Source organism: Syngnathoides biaculeatus, chromosome 23 (assembly GCF_019802595.1).
Source record: "Syngnathoides biaculeatus isolate LvHL_M chromosome 23, ASM1980259v1, whole genome shotgun sequence".
Taxonomy (NCBI): Eukaryota; Metazoa; Chordata; class Actinopteri; order Syngnathiformes; family Syngnathidae; genus Syngnathoides; species Syngnathoides biaculeatus.
Genome location: NC_084662.1, coordinates 517997 through 541555, shown reverse-complemented (window position 1 = coordinate 541555; position 23559 = coordinate 517997). Strand labels below are relative to the sequence as shown.

General features: G+C 42.4%; 1 protein-coding gene across 5 annotated transcripts in view; it reads left to right on the top strand.

Annotated features, from left to right (window-relative positions):
* mdn1 (midasin AAA ATPase 1) overlaps positions 1-23559 on the top strand; it is a 326227-nt gene that overhangs the window by 12584 nt on the left and 290084 nt on the right. For all 5 annotated transcript variants that reach the window (XM_061812802.1, XM_061812803.1, XM_061812800.1 and 2 more), the window contains exons 5-10: positions 5190-5297; positions 8059-8245; positions 8355-8564; positions 18874-19005; positions 19458-19561; positions 20584-20698. In XM_061812802.1, the coding sequence (XP_061668786.1) occupies positions 5190-5297; positions 8059-8245; positions 8355-8564; positions 18874-19005; positions 19458-19561; positions 20584-20698 (856 nt within the window). The remainder of the gene's footprint in view (positions 1-5189; positions 5298-8058; positions 8246-8354; positions 8565-18873; positions 19006-19457; positions 19562-20583; positions 20699-23559) is intronic.

The window sequence follows — 23559 nt, the reverse complement described above, 5'->3', positions numbered from 1 at the left end:
GTAGTGCCTTTCTGACTTCCCCTTTACTAATCATTGCCACTTCCAGGTCCTTCACACTTGCCTCTTCAACTCTTCCTTCTCTCTCATTTTCTTCATTCATCAACTTCTCAAAGTATTCTTTCCATCTATTTAGTACACTACCGGCACCAGTCAACACATTTCCATCTCTATCCTTAATCACCCTGACCTGCTGCACATCCTTCCCATCTCTATCCCTCTGTCTGGCCAACCTGTAGAGATCCTTTTCTCCTTCTTTCGTGTCCAACCTGGTGTACATGTCTTCATATGCCTCTTGTTTAGCCTTTGCCACCTCTACCTTTGCCCTACGTCGCATCTCGATGTACTCCTTTCGCCTCTCCTCAGTCCTCTCAGTATCCCACTTCTTCTTCGCTAATCTCTTTCCTTGTATGACTCCCTGTATTTTGGGGTTCCACCACCAAGTCTCCTTCTCTCCTTTCCTACCAGATGACACACCAAGTACTCTCCTGCCTGTCTCTCTGATCACCTTGGCTGTCGTCGTCCAGTCTTCCGGGAGCTTCTGCTGTCCATCGAGAGCCTGTTACCTCTAAAGGCCGCACAACATTCTTCCTTTCTCAGCTTCCACCACATGGTTCTCTGCTCTACCTTTGTCTTCTTAATCTTCCTACCCACCACCAGAGTCATCCTACACATTACCATCCTATGCTGTCGAGCTCCACTCTCCCCTACCACTACTTTACAGTCAGTAATCTCCATCAGATTACATCGTCTGCACAAAATATAATCACCTGCGTGCTTCTACCTCCGCTCTTGTAGGTCACTATATGTTCCTCCCTCTTCCTGAAATAAGTGTTCACTACAGCCATCTCCATCCTTTTTGCAAAGTCCACCACCATCTGTCTCTCAAAGTTCCTTTCCTGGATGCCGTACTTACCCATCACTTCTTCGCTCCTGTTTCCTTTTCCAATATGTCCATTACAATCTGCACCAATCACATCTCTCTCGCTGTCTTTGATGCTCAGAACTACTTCATCTAGTTCCTTCCAGAATTTCTCTTTGAACTCTAGGTCACATCCTACATGTGGGGCATAGCCGCTAACCACATTATACATAACACCCTCATTTTCAAATTTTAGTCTCATCTATTGATCTGATACTCTTTTCACCTCCAAGACATTCTTAGCCAGCTCTTCCTTTAAAATAACCCCTACTCCATTTCTCTTCCCATCTACTCCGTGGTAGAATAATTTAAACCCTGCTCCTAAACTTCTCGCCTAACTACCTTTCCACCTGCTCTTTTGGATGCACAGAATATCAACCTTTCTCCTAATCATCATGTCAACCAACTCTGATCTTTTCCTGTCATAGTCCCAACATTCAAAGTCCCTACACTCAGTTGTAGGCTGTGTGCATTCCTCTTTTTCTTCTGACGATGGATCTGGTTTCCTCCTCTTCTTTGTCTTCGACCCACAGTAGCTGAATTTCCACCGACGCCCTGCAGGTTAGCAGTGCCGGGGGCGGGCGTTGTTAACCCGGGCCACGACCGATCCGGTATGGGATTCTTTAGATGAACGCTCGTATTTGTTTGGCACAGTTTTTGCGCCGGATGCCCTTCCTGACGCAACCCTCTGCATTTATCCGGGCTTGGGACCGGCCTACAGATTGCACTGGTTTGTGCCCCCATAGGCCTGCATTTTTCTTTCCATTCTGTTTCTACACAATATTTTAAACACTTTTCTTATTTAAAGATGGGTCAAAAATAAATGGTGTGGCATTTTGAGGGCGAGAGCATATTTACATTAATTTCAATAGGGAATATCTCTTTGACAGAGCAACTTGATGTAAGAGCTCAATCACGGGACGAATTAAACTCGTATGTCGAGGTACGACTGTACAGTAATCCGTCTCTATTTCTATATCTCCTATTGCCCTCCAAACCCCCCGGCCCCAAAAAGGCCAGATCGCTACGTACTAATGGGCCACCCCGGGGTGATGACATGGACAGGGATGAGAATTTTCCGCCGGTCGGCGGATTTCCGACTTTTTCACACAAAATGACCATTCTCAAAATAAGCGAAAATCTGTTGTGAAAATTTCCTGATGGGGTTGGGGGTGGGGTGTGTAGGATATCGTGTGCCTGCCTCTCGGTGGTGGGCTCCGAGCTGCAAGTTCAGCTTAGTGCTAGCACAAGCATGACTATCATATTCCGTTCTAATTTGCCCGGTAGTGTAAATATTAGCATTTTGCGACATAAACATTAAAACTTATTTGAGGCAGATTACGCGATTGGAGATCAGTTATACAGTATAACGATCCAATCGTGTTAGTGGTTAATCGAGTTTCACCATTGCCATGTACATGTGTTCTCGGTTCTCAGAAATCGCAGTGTAACTTGTTAGTCAACCAAGTAATTGCGTGTGGGACTCAGCGCGAACTGAGTGACGGTGTGTTCAAAGTTTTACAATGGCGAAAGTGTGAGGGGAAAAAAACGATGATCGAGCGAGTGGTAAGGTAATTTTTATTCATATTGTTCTAAAAACTTGTGCTTCATCTCTACACTATACTAATTCTATGAATAACTGACTGCATATCAAAAAGAAAATATAATGGTGTATCCATATTAAACAGTGAATGAGATTGAAAATTCATTCTGGAGTTTGGCAAATGGGGAAACTCTTACATGTAATGTGCTTCAAATAAGTACAATAATTCAAGCATTGAAATGAAACTATTTCAATTTTTGCTATACTGGTAGAGCACCAATCAAGGGGCATTTTTTTCTACAAATACAGTTAAATTCAGTGTTGAAATTAATGGTTTTGGGGCTAACAAATTGCTAAAATCTCTTAGCTTCTGGGGGCTTTGTGCTGCACCCCGCAAAGGGCCTGCGGCCCCCAGACTCCCGGCTACTTTTCAGACTATCATTTGGCATTCTCATCCCTGCATGAAGCAAAAAAAAAAAAAAAAAAAAAAAAAAAAAAAACCAAAACAAACAATCAAAAAGAAAACGTCACCATTCATTAGTACAGTACTGTAGTGGGAAGCCGCATTTATGGGGTATAATATGGCATCCCCAGCATGATGACATGATCAATAAAGCAAAAAACAACAACCCCAAAACAAAAAAACGCCACCATACATTAGTACAGTACTGTAGCGGGAAGCCGCATTGATAGGGTATAATATGGCATACCAGCACGATGACATGGACCAATGAAGGAGAAAAAAAAAAAAAAAACCCGCCAGCGTACATTAGTACAGTACTATAGCGGGAAGCCGTATTAATGTATAATGCGGCATTACAGCAAGAACACATTAGTACAGTATTGTAGCGGAAAGCCAGATTTATAGAGTATAATGCGGCACCCCCAGCGAGAAGTGTAAAAGAAACAATCTTTCGCGGTTTTTCACTTTTTGTAGGTGGGTCTGGTACTATTTTTTTTTTTTCTTCTTTCGGCTTGTCCCGTTAGGGGTCACCAAAGTATCATCTTTTTCCATCTAAGCCTATCTAGGGCATCTTTCTTTTGAACACCCACTGTCCTCATGTCCTCCCTCACAACATCCATTAACCTTTTCTTTGGTCTTCCTCTCGCTCTTTTGCCTCGCAGCTCCGTCCTCAGCACCCTTCTACCAACATACTCTCTCGCCTCTGACCATGTCCAAACCATTGAAGTCTGCTCTCTCTTAACCTTGTCTCCAAAAACATCCAACTTTGGCTGTCCCTCTAATGAGCTCATTTCTAATCCTATCCAACCTTTTCACACCAAGCGAGAACCTCAGCATCTTTATTTCTGCTACCTCAAGTTCTGCTTCCTGTTCTTTCTTCAGAGCCACCGTCTCCAATCCCTACATCTTGGCCGGCCTCACCACTGTTAATTATAAACTTTGCCCTTCTTCCTGTCGGATACTCTTCTGTCACATAGAACACCAGACACCTTTCGCCAACTGTTCCACCCTGCTTGGACTTGTTTCTTCACTTCCTAACCACAATCTCCATTGCTCTATATTGTTGACCCCAAGTATTTGAAGTCGTCCACCTTTGCTATCTCTTCTCCCGGGAGCTTCACTCTTCTTCCTTTGCCCCTCTCATTCACACACACATATTCTGTTTTACTTCGGCTAATGTTCATTCCTCTCCTTTCCAGTCCGTACCTCCATCTTTCTAACTGTTCCTCCACCTGTTCCCTGCTTTCACTGCGGATCACAATATCATCTGTGAACATCATGGTCCAAGGGGAATCCAGTCTAACCTCGTCTGTCAGCCTATCCATTACTACCGCAAACAGGAAGGGGCTCAGCACGGAACCCTGATGCAGTCCCACCTCCACCTTTAAATTCTTCTGACACATAACGACACACCTCACCGCTGTTCTGCTGCCCTCATACATGTCCTGAACTATTCTAACATATTTCTCCACCACACCAGACATGCGCATGAAGTACCGCAGTTCCTCTCTTGGTACTCTGTCATAGGCTTTCTCTAGGTCTACAAAGATACAATGTAGCTCCTTTAGAAGATGCCTGAAGAATGGAGGAAAAGTGTGCTCGTCCCCATTTTTAAGACTAAAGGTTATGTTCAAAATGGAAACTACAGAGGAATAAAGATCATGAGTCACACAATGAAGTTATAGCAAAGAGTAGTGGAGGCTAGACTCAGGACAGAAGTATCTGCGAGGAACAGTATGGTTTCCTGCCTAGAAAGAGTACCACAGTTGCACTATTTGCGTTGAGTATGCTGGTGGAAAAACCCCCATAATCATATCAAACATAAGTATGGATGCTGGAGTTGATCATGGGGTAAAAAGGTATGGGCACCATGGTTGTATATGATTAGAAAATAGTATATCGATTGTTTAAAAGGGGGGAAAAAAAAACATCTCACAAGTGACCCAATCACAATCTGGTGCAGTGGTTCCTTAACTGTGTTCATGGGAGCCATGTCATAACCTTGACTGCCCACCCGCTCCAGTTTCAAAACCACTGACCTTGTATCTGCCTGTACCGAATATGCCCTTAGTGTTGCACCTCGATAGTAGTGAGGTTGCTGAGGAGTATCTCTTCATCAAGGAGTTTTTTTTTTTCGCAGTGGGACTCCAACCATGAACCTTTGGGTTCAAAGGTTTCTAGGTCCTTACGTCTGAGCTTCTGTCACCGTATTCTAAGAAACCTTTCCTCCCAACAAATGACACTTGATTCTTTTACTCTTACAGGTATACTGCTCATTGTTTAGCACTGGTCTCTCATATGACTGACAATCTGAAAAACATCTTTTTGAGTAAAGTTCTGACAAAGGATGAAATTCTGCAAATGAAAATCAGGTATGTTTTTTTCCCCCTGTTTTCGTTGTGTATATTTTGTCATGATTTATTCATCCATCCATTTTCCGAACTCCTAATCCTCACTGGGGTCGTGGTTGTGCTGGTGCTTTGCTCATCTGATTTTGGGTAAGAGGCTGGATACACCCTGAACTGGTCCCCAGCCAATTGCAGGGCAAATATAAACAGACATTCACGCCCAAGGACAATTTTTAGTCTTCAATGAACATACTATGCATGTTTTTGGACTGTGGAAGGAAACCAGATTACCCAGAGGAAACTCGCACAGTCACAGGGAGGGCATGCAAACTCCACATCGGGAGGCCGGATTTGTTTCCTTGTCAGCACTGGAGCGCAGATGTGCCAACCAGTCAACCACCATACCGCCTCATATCTAATTATTGTTATCAGATAAGGTCTCTACATAAAGATGCGTTCTTCCAGTACAGTGAAATATAATTTCACTGAATATAGCTGGGATATGCTCCAGCACTCCCGTGTCCATTGTGAGAATCAGCTGCCCAGGAAATAGGTGATGAATGGATGGTCCATAACAATGGTATGCTACATCAAGTCTTTTCTAAGATAAAATATTTGTTCATTAATTCATCTTCCTCACTGCTTAATCCTCACAAAGGTTGTGGGTGTGCTGGATCTGATCTTAGCTGACTCCGGCAGACACAAACGACAACCATCCAAACACAGACACAGTTTGAACATTTAAGTGCTCTAGGCTACAGTCATATTACACCACTGTGTAGGCATATCCAGGTGTACTTGTCGGTATGACTGCCCCAACAAGAAGTACTTACTGTTGCTCAATCTCAGTCGACTGCTCAAGTTAGGTAGACCAATAAGGAAGCAATTCCTTTCCGTGATGATTGCTGATTTGTCAATGGATGATTCCTCCCTGGCTAATGTGCCTCCGTTGGAGGGTGGAGAAGCGGTATCTCATCCTGAGGTAACCATTGAAATAAAGATTTTAGCCATTGAATCTCATATCCGCCTTACGTGCCAACGACTCCGTATGAGTCGTCCGCATGGCCGTAATGTGTTGCAGTTCCCTTTTATTGATGAATGGGCTCTAATCATTTTCAATTCGTGAGATAGTTATCACCAGTATCAATTGTCTAAAACTCATAACAGAGAGAACCCAAAATAGATGCACTTATGTCAACATAAAAAGTTGTTTCCATTTGATGTCAATACAACAGGAATTCACAAGAATGTTCCAAAAAAAATATTTGAAGAAAACAAAGCCAACAAGTGGCATAAAGAGAATACAACATTCTAAAAAGATCTTTCTCTTGGGGAGGTAATGCCAAAAAAACTACACTAACAAGTACCTTAAGAACACAAGTCAATGCTAATGTTTGAGAATTTTTGGTAACTGTCACCCATTCATCTTGGTTTCCTTCAAAAACTGGATTGCAAATAAAAATAGCTTGAGAAAAAAAGAACATTGGAAATAAATCAACATACACAACCCCAACAAAAAGCACTTACTGCAGGAAATATTCAAGTCAATGCATTTGTTTGGGTTTTGTTCATGGAAAATCTGCGAGAATGGAAAGCGATCACAAATGGATGCTGAAAAATCTCAGCTGAGAAGCAACTCAAAGAGGAGCACCTCACAACAGAGAGAACCCAAAATAGATGCACTCATGTCAAGATAAAGTTGTCTCCATTTGTCAACACAATAGGAATTCACAAGGATGTTCCAAAAAATCATTGAAGAAAACAAAGCCAACAAGTGGCATAAAGAGAATACAACATTCTAAAAAGGTCTTGCTCATGCAGAGCGAATGCCAAAAGAACTACCCCAAAAAGTTACACTTACTGCCTTAAGAACAAAAGTCAGTGCTAATGCTTGAGAATTCTTGCGAACAGTCACCCATTCATCTTGGTTTCCTTCATAAATTGGGTTACAAATAAAAATACCTTGAGAAAAAAAGAACATTGGAAATAAATCAACAAACAACCCAACAAAAAGCACTTACTGCAGGAAATCAAGTCAGTGCATTTGTTTGGGTTGTGTTAATGGAAAATCTTGAAGAATGGAAAGCGAACACAAATGGATGCTGTAAAATCTCAGTTGAGAAGCAACTTGAAGAAAACCACTTAGAACAGGAAAATTAATACTTGCACATGTGTTAATCATGGTAAATGATCAACATTTACCAAACATGATATAAAACCCCCCAAGAGCTACCCTAACAAGCAGCACTTACTGGATAAAGAACATAAGTCATGCTAATGTTTGAGTAATGTTGATGACACAGTCTCCCATTCACCATGGTTTGTGTCCACATGTTGGATTGGCTTAAAGAACAACTCAGGAAGACACAAAACAGAACCTTCAAAACACACACACAGTTTGAGAAGCACGATTGCAACCAGAACTAAACATTCGAGTTGCATGAACTGCCTTAATAACACAAGTCAGTGGTCATGTTGAAGTAATCGTGCTGACAGTCACCCATTGTTCTTGGTTTCTAAAGAAAGTGTTCAGAATCACCAACGCACCTACAGGCGTAGAGAGTAGAAGTCGAGTCTTCAATTAAACTACCTTGCATGTTTTGGGGATGTGGGAGGATACCTGGATAAAACCCACATGGGCACAGGGAGAACATTGCAAACTCCACACACAGGATACGCTGGATTTGAACCCAGGTCCTCTGAATTGTGAGACAGATATGCTAACTAGTTGTCCATCGTGCCTTTATTACAATTCAATAAATAGTCTCTTTTTTTTTTCCATCAGAGCTTTTGAAGAAGTTCAACACATGGTGATTGAAAAAGCCCTGGTATTAGCCAATCAAGACTCAGCCTTATGGAGCAAGGGAAAAAAGTGTACCCAGGGTCAGTTGGCATCAGAGGACTTGTCTCAGAATGTTGTGTCAATTTGTGGCATTTTGCTGTCTCGAAATACTTCAAAACAAACTGAACAGGTACGGTACGATACGTCAAAACAGACTGAACACGTAAGATACTTTAATTTGTCACATAATGTATTTTTTTTTTGTTTGTTAATACTGTAGTATGTTTTGCTGTTTGCAGGTTAATGATAGCGACATAGTGCTGGTCAACTCAACCTGTCTCAATCTGAAAAGACTAGCATTGGCTGTGGCTTCACAGAAGCCTGTGCTTCTTGAGGGTCCCATCGGATGTGGTAAAACTGCTCTAGTGGAGTTTTTGGCTGCATCTACCGGTCACACAAAAAGTACAAAGATTCTAAAGGTCCAACTTGGGGATCAAACAGACAGTAAGGTAAGACTTGTCATCAGAAATATGAATACATACGATTGAAAATAAGAATTAGACAAAATTGTGGAAATTTTGAAGCAGCCTGCTACCTGTTGCAAGTCCAAATCCCACATTTGTGAATGACTTATTGAGAATGTGTTGTCCCCTGTTGAACAATTTTATTATTTTGCCTCAACAAATTGGAAATTCTTTCAATGGTCCGATTTTGAATGTCGAACCCAATCACGGCCTTCTAGGTCTCAAAGTTTTTGCCCAGATGAGCGTTGAAGTCCCCCTGAAGAATCCTCGAAAAAGGTTGGGTACTCCAAAATAATGTTTGGTGCAAAGGCACAAACAAAAATCCAGACCCGTCCCACCACTCGAAGGCGGAGGGAGGGCACCCTCTCATTCACCAGGCTGTTTGTCGTACAGCTCAGTGCGACCACAATTAGCTTGTCACTGGTTCCTTAAAGTGCCACTGTCATGAAATGCACGATTTTTAGGATGTAATTAATGAAAAAACAGCAGCTGACATGGACCCATGCGTTTTTTTTCACCACAAAACATGATTTTGACGTAGACATCTTTTTATTGCTCCCGCCATGAAAATCCTCTTGAGGGATTTGTTTTCGAGAAGAAGCAGGACTAACGCACATGGCAGGACCGCCCTCAAGTGGACGAGTTTTTCTATTAGTTTTACCCCGGGAAGGTAGATCATTGTTCATTCATGTTAGCCAGCTCGTGGCATTGCTGGACATTGCTTGAACACTCGAGAGGATGGATTTACCCTTCATAAATTTGCAAGAGACCCGGTTTGTCGAGTAAAATGGATTGCACGGGTGCAAAGGACGGGAGCTTCGTGGGTTCCAAATGACAGGTAGGTGTGAAAACAGCTACTTAAAAAGAAAAAAAACACAATAGTTTGGTAGGGGGGCGTAATCCAAAAATCAAGTTTGCTAAATGTGTTGATGTGCACACCGGAAGGCTTCCATGCAGCAGCCGCTGAAGGACGGCCTCCGCAGGCCTTGTGGACCGCGACCGGGCTGGGGTGACTCATCGCCGCGGTGGCTCATGTCCGCTGGGGAGGTGGTTTGGCCGTGATCTGAATGTTATCTAAATATGGCTTGAAACAATAGGGTAATATTGCCCCGGACACTTCACTCGGTTGTGAGATGTTTTCTTAGAAAAGAACTTCGGTGTCTGAAGGGGCGTATCCTACAGTAGGGGCCACAGCATGTTTTCAATGGCGAATGTCCAGCGTGATGTCACAGACAGTAAATGCAGCCAATATGGCGACCACTTTGATGTTGAATGAGACTTCCGCAACTTTGCGCATGGATGACGCGCTCTCCGCTCATATTTATTTTTTCGTGGAGACATTGAAGTGAATAATCTCTATGTATTTTTCATTTCAGTATCGATTTTAGAATGTTTGTAGGGATGACACTAGAGCTTTAAATGTTTCTTTTTCTTACTGGGCAGGATATGCCACCAAGTCTTCATCGGATTATTTCTATCCGAATTATGGCAAAATTTCGCGATACAGTAGGGCATTTTCACGTGTCAGATGGTGCTGGTATTGTATGTGATTCCACTACAAATCGGCCATGTTTTATGCATAGAATAGGTCACACCCACGCAAGTAGGTCATGTGACTCCAAAATGACGGCGCCTAACAAAATTCATAATTGCCAATCTCAAAATATCATTAAATATCGGATTAACCTTAAATTTTCAAGGTACAGTACATATGACACGACCTTTCTGATTAAAGCTTTTAATTTTCCCATCAGAAATGCGACTTATACTCCAGTGTACCTTGTATATGCTTTTCCCTTCTTTATTATGCATTTTTTGGCTGGTGTGACTTATAGTCGCGAAAATAGGGTGCTAGCACTTAGATGCAGGACTTTGTCTGCGAGCAGACCCATAATTAGGATGGGCAAAAATAATAAAGGGCTGCTTAAAGTGCACCTGACATCAAAATCACATTTTAAAGTGTATGTAATGTCCTCAGTTAACCTTTTTGCTCTAACAGGGTTCGCACGTGGCCCTAAAAAACCCTAAATTTTCGAAGGTGCATTTAGGGGCTCCTAAAATCCGCGAAAACCGGTCAAGCCCCTAAAAAGGCCTTAAATTAAAAAAAATCAAAGGAAGGACCTCTACCGCCAAAATTCTCCTTAAAAAAATATTTTTATTTAAAAAAAAAAATAGCGATTCGTCTGGTGTCCAAAACAGCTGGAAATTGTCAACGGAAGTCACTGTGTTGACAACTAGTCACCATCTTGTCGATATTCCATAGTTTGTTTCCGTGAGTAGGCATTTCACTTCGTCTTCGTTACGATGGAGCGTAGTTCTTTCATCGATCCAACTTGTATCATGGGCAAGTGCATTTTTCAAGAAGCTTGGGTTGAAAGTAAGGAGATTGGGAGCTGGGTTCGTCGAGATCCAAAAGATCGGCACATGTTTTACTGCCATCTGTGCAAGCAGAGTTACCAGCTAGAAAAGATGGGCGTCAAAGCGCTGGAGTCACACCGGAAAAACGGGAGACACGCAGATTTGGCGAAGACTCTCATCTTCCGTTGGTATGAATCTGTTTCTAATATATCAAGATAGTGAAGCATCAACTTCAGGCAGTGGTACTAGCAATGCATGCGCACTAGGGATCGCAAAAAAAAAAAACGCTTACTTTCATAACCGGTTTTAACCGAACAGCTGTAGCAAAAAAACGGTACCAAAGTGGTGTTTACATAATTCACCCGCGGGACCTAGAGTTGGGGTGGGGGGTTCCGCACGGACTGTTTTTGTTGTTGCTCTTCCGGAGTGACGAGTTCACAGAGTCCCCCTCCGTTATGCGAGTAGTGTTTTGATGTCTGCCAATAAAATAAGTTTACTCCCATACTTTGGAGCGTTTCCTCGATGCCATGTTTGATGTTTCTTTGATTTAACTGAATGTTCTTTTGAGTCCAACTTTACTCTAACAGCGAAACTTGAAAAAAGTAGAAATGATGTTGAAAAAATAGCGAAATGTGGAGTACCGGAACCGGAAGAAATGATTGGAAATTTTAACCAATTTCGAAAGTCCGATTACGGTTTCGGTTTTAAAAAAACAAAAACTGGTTATAACTGGTTATTTGTGGCCGGTTGCGATCCTTAATGCGCACCTACAGTTGTCCAATCAGGCTTTATGAACGTAGTTCAATACACGAAGACGGACTCGTTAAAGGCAGAGATCAAGTAGACTTTAAAAGTGATCTGCAGCCATTACAGATAAAAATCTTGTGAAAATAATTCCAGAGTGTTTGCAGTCTTGTTCCCAGACAGTGACATTGTTAAAAACTACCACTGTGGGGAAAGGAAGACCTGTCTACATTTGGCATCGCTCCCCACTTTTCATCTCGACTGCCTCAAAGCCAAAAAAAGCCAGAATGGAGACTGACATAACGCTTTTTGAGAAGGCTGACAGGCTGTGTGAGGAGGCAGAAGAAAACAGGAATCTTAGGCTTATCACCGAGGCCAATGCACTCAGAGGCAGAGTAAAGGACAAGAGAGCCACTTTGGCACCTCTGAAGCAACAAAGAGGAGGCACTGGGTAGGCTCAAGGAGCTTGAGTCGGGGTGCTGAAACAGACATCGTTAGAAGACATTTGTGTATATAGTTGCAATTGTAGTTAGAATCAGTTTTTCTGTATACTGTTATGTGAAGACGTTGACAATGGTCACATCAATGAGAACTACCACAAGGGGCGACAGGTGATCACTGTCACAGGTACTGAGATACTGGAACATTTGATGAACCAAGAACGGTTGATGGCACCATTGGGTGAGTCTTTTTTCCTTACTCCTGATTTCCCACGATGGCCCTAAATTTTTTGTGTCGGCCCTATATTTTTTTCCGTGTCAGCCCCTAAGAATGCCCCTAAAAAGCCCTTAAATTTTTTTTTTGGTCAGACTGAGTATGAACCCTGAATTTTGCAGAATTCAAATCCTTCCTTCATTCCTTTCTGAAGGAAACATTTTTATTTTTCTATTATCGGCAAAAGTGAAAGCACTTTGTTGGATTCGCCAAATAAAGTCTAAAACAAAGCAGAAAGAGCAGAGTACGAATGTGACGTCGTGGCCGGTGTGAACAATGATGAACATTGGAATACATTGTAAGAACGACGAATTTTCCATTATTTTGATCTTCTTTTCCTTTCGGCTTGTCCCGTTAGGGGTCGCCACAACGTGTCATCTTTTTCCATCTTAGCCTATTTTCTGCATCTTCCTCTCTAACCCCAACTGCCCTCATGTCTTCCCTCACCACATCCATAAACCATCTCTTTGGTCTTCTTCTCGCTCTTTTGCCTGGCAGCTCCATCCTCAGCACCCTTCCACCAACATACTCACTCTCTCGCCTCTGAACATGTCCAAAACATCGAAGTCTGCTCTCTCGAACCTTGTCTCCAAAACATCCAACTTTGGCTGTCCCTGTAATGAGCTAATTTCTAATCCTATCCAACCTGCTCACTCCGAGCGAGAACCTCAACATCTTCATTTCTGCTACCTCCAGTTCTGCTTCCTGTCGTTTCGTCAATGCCACCGTCTCTTATCCGATCATCAAGGGGCTCAGAGCTGATCCCGTCCCACCTCCATATTAAATTCTTCTGTCACACCTAAGGCACACTTCACCATTGTTCTGCTGCCGTCATACATGTCCTGTACTATTTTAACATTAATAGATTATCTTTCTCACAGTGGACATGTACCTATGATGAAAATTTCAGACCCCTCCATGATTTCTAATGAGGAGAACTTGCAGTAAAGCAGGGTGTTCAAATACTTATTTTCTTCACTGTCAAGACAGAAAATTTCATATATACATTCAGGATATCAAAGCCATTACTATTTATCAGTTTATGGCAAACAAGAACTTCACAAATGCTTCCCAGTCTTTGTTTCCAACACGAGGCTCCAATGCGTCTGACTGCTTGCTCGGCATTTTCTTCTGCATTCAAATGTGTCTGCTGTCTAACTGGCTCAAATTGATAACCTTTAACACCTTTATAAAGCTCGTATTCTTCACCATCTTTGTGCGACCCTTCAGTATCGTGTTCATTGCTGAAAATAACGGAGAATGCAGCCCTATTGGGGGCACAAACCAGTGCAATCTATAGCCCGGATAAATGCAGAGGGTTGTGTCAGGAAGGGCATCCGGCGTAAAAACTGCCAAACAAATGTGAGCGTTCATCTAAAGAATCCCATACCGGATTGGTCGTGGCCCGGGTTAACAATGCCCGCCTTTGGCACTGCTAACCTGCAGGGCGTCGGTGGAAATTCAGCTACTGTGGGTCGAAGACAAAGAAGAAGAGGAAACCGGATTAGTCGTCAGAAGAAAAAGAGGATAGCACAGATTCTACGACTGAGTGTAGGGACTTTGAATGTTGGGACTATGACAGGAAAAGCCCAGGAGTTTGTTGACATGATGATTAGGAGAAAGGTTGATGTACTATGTATCCAAGAGAGCAGGTGGAAAGGTAGTAAGGCTAGAAGTTTTGGAGCAGGGTTTAAATTATTCTACCACAGAGTAGATGGGAAGAGAAAAAGAGTAGGGGTTATTTTAAAGGAAGAACTGGCTAAGAATTTCTTGGAGGTGAAGAGTATCAGATCGAGAGATGAGACTAAAATTTGAAATTGAGGGTGTTGTGTATAATGTGGTTTGCGGCTATGTCCCACAGGTAGGATATGACCTCGAGTTGAAAGAGAAATTCGGGAACAAACTAGATGAAGTAGTTCTGAGCATCAAAGACAGTGAGAGAGTTGTGATTGGTGCAGATTGTAATGGACATATTGGTAAAGGAAACAGGCGCGATGAAGAAGTGATGGGTAAGTAACGCATCCAGGAAAGGAACTTTGAGGGACAGATGGTGGTGGACTTTGCAAAAAGGATGGAGATGGCTGTAGTGAACACCTATTTCCAGAAGAGGGAGGAACATATAGTGACCGACAAGAGCAAAGGTCGAAGCACGCAGGTGGATTATATTTTGTGCAGACGATGTAATCTGAAGGAGATTACTGACTGTAAAGTAGTGGTAGGGGAGAGTGTAGCTCAACAGCATAGGATGGTGGTATGTAGGATGACTCTGGTTGTAGGTCGGAAGATTAAGAAGAGAACGGTAGAGCAGAGAACCATGTGGTGGAAGTTGAGAAAGGAAGAATGTTGTGTGGCCTTTTGGAAAGAGGTGAGGCAGGCTCTCGATGGACAGCAGAAGCTCCCGGAAGACTGGACTACGACAGCCAGGGTAATCGGAGAGACAGGCAGGAGAGTACTCGGTGTGTCTTCTGGTAGGAAAGGGGAGAAGGAGACTTGGTGGTGGAACCCCAAAATACAGGGAGTCAATCAAGGAAAGAGATTAGCGAAGAAGAAGTGGGACACTGAGAGGACTGAGGAGAGGCGAAACGAGTACATCGAGATGCGACATCGGGCAAAGTAGAGGTGGCAAAGGCTAAACAAGAGTCATATGAAGACGTGTACACCAGGTTGGACACGAAAGAAGGAGAAAAGGATCACTACAGGTTGGCCAGACAGAGGGATAGAGATGGGAAGGATGTGCAGCAGGTAAGGGTGATTAAGGATACAGACAGAAATGTGTTGACTGGTGCCAGTAGTGTACTAAATAGATGGAGAGAATACTTTGAGAAGTTGATGAATGAAGAAAATGAGAGAGAAGGAAGAGTTGAAGAGGCAAGTGTGAAGGACCTGGAAGTGGCAATGATTACTAAAGGGGGAAGTTAGAAAGGCACTACAAAGGATGAAAAATGGAAAGGCAGTTGGTCCTGATGACATACCGGTGGAGGTATGGAAGCAATTTGGAGAGATGGCTGTGGAGTTTTTGACCAACTTATTCAACAGAATACTCGCGAGCGAAAAGATGCCTGAAGAATGGAGGATAAGTGTTGTAGTTCCCATTTTTAAGAACAAATGCGATGTTCAGAGCTGTGGGAATTCTAGAGGAATAAATTTGATGAGCCACACAATGAAGTTATGGGCAAGAGTAGTGGAGGCTAGACTCAGGACAGAAGTATCTGCGAGCAACAGTATGGTTTCATGCCTAGAAAGAGTACCACAGATGCATTATTTGCCTTGGGGATGCTAGTGGAAAAGTACAGAGAAGGTCAGAAGGAGCTACATTGTGTCCTTGTGGATCTAGAGAAAGCCTATGACAAATTACCAAGAGAGTCAAAATCAGATGAGCAAAGCTCCAGCACATCCACGATACCAGTGAGGATTAGCAGTTTGGAAAATGGATGGATGAATAAATCATGACAAAATATACACAAGCAGTATACCTGTAAGAGTAAAAGAATCAAGTGTCATTTGTTGGGAGGAAAGATTTCTTAGAATACGGTGACAGAAGCTCAGATGTAAGGACCTAGAAACCTTTGAACCCAAAGGTTCATGGTTGGAGTCCCACTGCGGGGGGAAACTCCTTGATGAAGAGATACTCCTCAGCAACCTCATTAATATCGAGGTGCAATACTAAGGGCATATTTGGTACAGGCAGATACAAGGTCAGTGGTTTTCAAACTGGAGCGGGTGGGCAGTCAAGGTTATGACATGGCTCCCATGAACACTGTTAGGGAACCACTGCACCAGATTGTGATTGGGTCACTTGTGAGATGTTTTTTTTCCCCCCTTTTAAACTATTGATATACTATTTTCTAATCATAAACAACCAGGGTGCCCATACCTTTTTACCCCATGATCAACTCCAGCTTCCATACTCATGTTTGATATGATTACTTAAACGGGGGCTTTTCCACGAGCATACTCAACGCAAATAGTGCAACTGTGGTACTCTTTCTAGGCAGGAAACCATACTGTTCCTCGCAGATACTTCTGTCCTGAGTCTAGCCTCCACTACTCTTTGCTATAACTTCATTGTGTGACTCATGATATTTATTCCTCTGTCGTTTCCATTTTGAACATCACCTTTGTTCTTTAAAAATGGGGACGAGCACACTTTTCCTCCATTCTTCAGGCATCTTCTGAAGGAGCTACATTGTATCTTTGTAGACCTAGAGAAAGCCTATGACAGAGTACCAAGAGAGGAACTGTGGTACTTCATGTTCATGTCTGGTGTGGTGGAGAAATATGTTAGAGTAGTTCAGGAAATGTATGAGGGCAGCAGAACAGCGGTGAGGTGTGTCGTTATGTGTCAGAAGAATTTAAGGTGGAGGTGGGACTGCATCAGGGTTCCGTGCTGAGCCCCTTCCTATTTGCGGTCGTAATGGATAGGTTGACAGACGAGGTTAGACTGGATTCCCCTTGGACCATGATGTTCACAGATGATATTGTGATCCGCAGTGAAAGCAGGGAACAGGTGGAGGAACAGTTAGAAAGATGGAGGTACGGAATGGAAAGGAGAGGAATGAACATTAGCCGAAGTAAAACAGAATGTGTGTGTGAATGAGAGGGGCAAAGGAAGAAGAGTGAAGCTCCCGGGAGAAGAGACTTCAAATACTTGGGGTCAACAATATAGAATAATAGAGATTGTGGTTAGGAAGTGAAGAAACGGGTCCAAGCAGGGTGGAACAGTTGACGGAAGGTGTCTGGTGTTCTATGTGACAGAAGAGTATCCGACAGGAGGAAGGGCAAACTTTATAATTAACAGTGGTGAGGCCGGCCATTATGTAGGGATTAGAGACGGTGGCTCTGAAGAAAGAACAGGAAGCAGAACTTGAGGTAGCAGAAATGAAGATGCTGAGGTTCTCGCTTGGTGTGAAAAGGTTGAGCTCATTAGAGGGATAGCCAACGTTGGATGTTTTGGAGATATGATTCGAGAGAGCAGACTTCGATGGTTTGGACATGTTCAGAGGTGAGAGAGTGAGTATATTGGTGGAAGGGTTCTGAGGATGGAGCTGCCAGGCAATCGAGCGAGAGGAAGACCAAAGAGAAGGTTTATGGATGTGGTGAGGGAAGACATAAGGGCAGTTGGGGTTAGAGAGGAAGATGCAGGACATAGGGTAAGATGGAGAAAGATGACACGCTGTGGCGACCCCTAACGGGACAAGCCGAAAGGAAAAGAAGATTTACTTCATAGGTACGCGACCACCCAGCTGTTCATTGGACAGCGTGATGGATCTGCCTGTGCTTGCATGAGAAACTCAGTCTCGTCTCCGCCCCCAAAATCATTCGTTTTTCAGACACGGAAAACTGTCAAAGTTAATTAAACATACAGCATGAATATACGGTCCCCTCCATAATTATTGGTACCCCCGGTTAGGATGTGTTAAAAGCCTTAAAATAATTTGTTTCTTGCAGAAGAATACTGTCACACTGAAAATTTTAGGAAAATGTAACCTTCAACTCAAATGATTTGTAAGAAAATCAAAAATCCCTGACTAAAAATAATTTTTCATTCATCACCTGTTCCACAATTATTGGCACCCTTAACAATTCCCAGGAAATAAATATAAGTGAAGCATTTCTGTCATTTCTACAGTAGTTTACAAAGTTTACCAGATCATGTCGGAGCATTTAATTAGCAATACACCACTTCCTCTTTCACTGGGGTATAAATATGACATGACACAGACGACATTTCTCTTATCCTCTCTTAAACATGGGAAAGACAAAGGAACACAGCATACAAGTGAGGCAGATGGGTGTCGACCGACACAGGTCAAGCAGAGGCTACAAGAAGATTGCCACTCAACTGCAGCTGCCCATATCCATTGTGAGAGGAATAATTAAGAAGTTCAAAACAACTGGAACAGTGGTAAACAAGCCTGGACAAGGACCCATGTTTATTTTGCCACCATGCAAATAGCTCTTCACACACCTACCTGTCATTTGGAACCCACAAAGCTCTTGTCCTTTGTGTCTGTCCAATCCATTTTTCATGACAAATAGGGTCTTTTTGATCCATTCTCCCGAGTATCCGATCAAAATCCAGCAACACAACCAGCCACCATTTTGGCTATCGCAGAAAAAACAGCAAATTTTTCGTTTGTACAAAAGTTAACTCCTCAGATGTGGGTGTCTGTAAAATACTTCATTTCCGGCTTCTTCTTCAACCCAACACAGTTGACAGATTTTTCATGTTGGGAGATAAACAAATTGTTATACGGCAACATTCTGACGTGCTGTGAAAAAAGGATGATTCCATTCTGGCTAATTTTTTTGTTTTAATTTTTTTCTTTTTCTTTAAACAACATAAAACATTTCATGTTTTAGGTGTCAGTGGCACTTTAACTGTGCCATAGCAGTGAGAGGGAGTATTTGCTTTGCAAGCAGGTCCCATGATGATTATAGATCTTGAAGGATCTCAATTTTCTTTTGTGATTTACAGTTACTGCTGGGGATGTACCGTTGCACTGATATACCAGGAAAGTTCATATGGCAACCAGGAACCCTGACAGAAGCTGTCTCTAAAGGACTGTGGATTTTGTTGGAAGACATTGATCATGCACCACTCGATGTGGTAAGTAAAAATCCTAAACCTATTTTGATATGGCAATCTTATTTCATCATACAGGACCTCACAAAAGTGACCATATGCACATACACACTCTTACGCAGGAGCATGCACCCATGGACACATGCACACGCATTCTCACATGTGCACTCATTGCAGCACCTGAGAACTGTTTCATCACAAGCACATAAAAAACATAAAATTAACAAAGACTTCAGTGGTTCATGAAATGCATTGTTCATTGAACCTCAATGTGAGCACTGACATTTTTTTTCCCTTGGAGGGCCGTACCGGTGTGAGAATATCTCAATTTGTTGCTTTTGGTACTCTCTTGTTCTTTTTTGTTTCCCCCTCCTGTTTAGTACGATTTATAATTGGACTTGGTCGCCATCTAGAGTAAATCTACAACATATTGATAGAATTTCTGGAAATGACCACTTTTTTTTCTTCTTCTCAAGATATCTGTACTACTTCCATTGATGGAAAATAAAACATTAATGATTCCAGGACGGGAGGATTGCATTGACATATCTCCAGGATTTCAGTTCTTTGCAACAAGAAGGTATGGATGTCATAAAGAAATGGTGTCTGTAAGATGTTATGTTTTTGTTAATAGGAGATGCTATCACTGAATGTAGGATTAAAAAAGTACGTTGTTGGGTTTCGTGCAAGACTGTATAGAGGATATAGGCTTCGGCCACATGCAAAAATGTCTGATCACATCTGCGAACAAGAGACATTCAGTTAATAGGAACCATTCCTTTTCAGAGTCACAGGTGCGCAAGATGCAGTCTTCATTTAGAATAGTTAAGAGTGCATCAACAGACAATCAGAGGGAAGGTGCCTCAAGAACCTCAACATCTTCATTTCTGCTACCTCTAGTTCTGCTTCCTGTTGTTTCTTCAGAGCTCTGATCTTTGTACATCATGGCCGGCCTCACCACTGTTTAAAAACGTTGCCCTTCAGGCCTGTTCAGTGCCTTTCAAACTTCTCCCTTACTGATCAATGCCACTTCCCGGTCACTCACGCTTGCCTCTTGTACTCCACCTTCTCCCCCATTTTCGTCATTCATTATCTTCTCAAAGTACTCTTTCCATCTATTTCGCACACTACCGCACACTCAACATATTTCCATCGCTGTTCTTAATCACCCTTACTTGCTTGCACATCCTTCCCATCTCTATCCATCTGTCTGGCCAACCTGGCTTGACGTGTACATGTTCTCTCTTGTATCTGCATTGGTTTTCTCCGTGGACTCCAATCCCCCCCCCCCCCCTCCCCATCACAAAAACATGCACGGTAGGTAAGTTGGAGCCTCTAAATTGCCCGTATGTGTGAATGTGAGTGCAAATGGATTTTTCTTTTTTTAATGTGCCCTGCAATTGGGTAGCAACCAGTTGAGGGTGTACTCCGCCTCTTTCCCAAAGATATCTGGGATAGGCTCCAGCACTCTCACGACCATGGTGAGGATGTGCGGCTCAGAAAATGGATTGTCATCATATGTTGGTTACAGTAGAATTGTGTAATTGTATTGTGTATCACAAGTTGGAATTCAACTTTTTTTTTTTTTTTTTTTTTTAACAGAATCAATTTCGGTGGTGGCAATTGGAACAAACCACTGAATTCCAATGCAACTTTGCTGGATAAGTACTGGGCCAAGATAGAGATTGGTAACATGACAAGGAAAGAATTGAAAATGGTAAGTTTGAAGATGCAATTATAGCATGTTAGGGTACAACCAGATGGGAATCAAATCCACCACTCAGATCATACAAATCAAAAGAACTAATTCTGTGAGTGATGTTCACATATAAATGTTCATATTGAACAACAGAAGTAATGGCTTTACAAAAGAATAAAGTTTTTAAAAAATTATGAAAGGAAAATGTAAGTTCGGTGATGCATCCGCCGTAAAAACTGTGCCAAACAAATATGAGCATTCATCTAAAGAATCTTGTACAAAAGTTAAATACACTCTACTCCTCAGCTGTGGATGTCTGTAAAATACTCCACTTATGGCTTCTTCTTCAACCCAACACAGTTGACAGATTTTTCATGGTGGGAGATGAAAAAATGCAATCCAATTAAGTTCGGTGATGCAGCACAAACACATTGGGGTTATCCAAAAAATCAGAAGAGTGAATGACAAATGGAATGTGCCAGCACTTCAATCTCTCACATAGCTTCCTGCCCCATTGGAGCCATCCGTACCTCGGAACTTCTCCTTTACGACAAATACAACCAAACAATCTGAAGTAGATGTTGGCTCCCCTTCTCCTAGCCTGAATGCAATGTTGGGTCTGATTGATAGGATGAAGACTGTCGATAATGGAATTCAGCCCATACCAAGCCAAGATCTTCCCATCCTACCTTGCCTGAAAACACCGTCCACTAAGAGGCGAAAGGCCCCTCCTCTACCTATGAAGAGTCTGTAAATCTGACTATTTGCATGGTCTTTTCTAGAATAACTCAGACCCCTATGGAGATCAGGCTTTTTCCATCCCTGTAACTCCAAGCCATAAATATACAGTGAAGAAAATAAATATTTGATCACCTTGGTATATTGCAAGTTCTCCCACTTTCAAATCAAGAAGGGCTATGAAATTTTCATCGTAGGCGTATGTCCACTGTGAGAAAGATAATCTCAAGAAAAATCCAGAAATCACAATGCTTTTTTTAATGATTTGTGTGATACAGCTGCAAATCAGTATTTGAACACCTGTGTATCAGCTAGAATTCTGACCCTCAAAGACCTGTTAGTCTGCCTTTAAAAATCGACCTCCACTCCATGTATTTTCCTGAATTAGAAGCACCTGTATGAGGTCGTTAGCTGCATAAAGACACCTGTCTACCTCATACAATCAGTAAGACTCAAACTTGTAACATGGCCAAGACCAAAGAGCTGTCCAACGACACCAGAGACAAACTTGTACAACTACACGCAGCTGGAAAGGGCTGCAGAAATATTTGCTCAAATCAGCTTGCTCAAAAAACGTCCACTGTTGAAGCATTTATCAGGAAATTGAAGACTCTAAACATGATCAAACATAATGGTCAATCTCAATCTAAGTGGAGCCCCATGCAAGATATCACCTCGTGGGTTCTCAGTGATCCAGAGAAAGGTGAGAAATCAGCCCAGGATTACACAACTGGACATAGTCAATGACCTGAAAAGAGCTGGGACCACCATTTCCAAGGTTTATGTTGGTCATACACTAAAACGTCATGGTTTGAAATCATGGATGGCAGGAAGGTTCCCCAGCTTGAACCAGCACACGTCAAGGCCCGTTTTAAGTTTGCCAATGACCAATTGACCCCTCCGTAGAAATTGCGTCATCTGCGTCGCTGACCAATCAGAGGCCAGAGATTTGCATAAACCACGCCCCTTTTTGCACCCGCCGTTCCCTCAGACAACGTTGCATGGTCTAGTATAGCTTTTGTTAGCGTTTTATCGCGTATTTGGGTTCTTTAACAAAAGATATGGTTAAGAGGTGTAGTCACAGACTTTGTAATAGTGATGACAGGTATCCTGAAAGGCTAGTTGGTGGAGTTCAATTTGTAGCCTTTCCAAAACCGAACACCCAGTACGAAAAATGTCTTCGATGGATCAAACTTTGTGGAAGACCGCATCATCAACTGAATTCATCTAAAATCAACCGGAACAGAAGATTGAGGACGAAAAATGTCTTCGATGGATCAAACTTTGTGGAAGATCGTATGATCAACTGAATCCAACTAAAATCAACCGGAACAGATATGTTTGCACGAAGGTAAGCCCTATATTTGATTTTCAATACATGTATCATATAAATGAATTAGCAGTTCTTCGCTTGCATAACATAGCTACGTGTGAATGATTGACACACTTGATCTGTGTTAAGCGATATTTTGCGATGATCTGACTGCACAAACGTGTCTCTGTTCAGCGGCTCCCGAGCTAAGCTAAACCGGACCACCGAGTCCTAAAAGCCTTCGACGTGCACAGAGACACCAAGACTGAACGAAGAATGTTTGAGGACACTAAAGTAGTGATTGTCGTACTCGGTTGGGACTTGCGTAGGTTCGGCACTAATTCAAGAATAATTATTGAGGGGAGTGCTTGACGTTACACAAATAAAACGAGAGAAACAACTCGTAAATCAAGCCTCACCTTCTTCTTTTCTTTCATACGGCGGTTCACAAACGGCTATACAGATACGCATGCAGATTCTGCACACAAGTGTGATAGGTAACACGAAAATAGGAAACTGTCAATGACGAATTCGTCTTTGGGTTATAATATATTATATTATGTTGCTTCTTTGGTCTTCCTCTGACTCCGGAAAGATCTTGCGCTAATATTGATGGTTTCTCCGTCGATATGCATGGAAATACCATTGAAATACCCCTCGCTGAAATACTTGAAGCCCTGTTGTCTGCTTTTCAACGATATTTCACTCTTCGCTAAGAATGCGAGTGAGAAATCAGCCGGTAAATCGGACAATTTCGCTCTAGTCTTTTCTTCCTGCGCCGCCATTTTTGCTAATTGTTTGTCTGAGGTTAGCACACGTGGGGTGACGT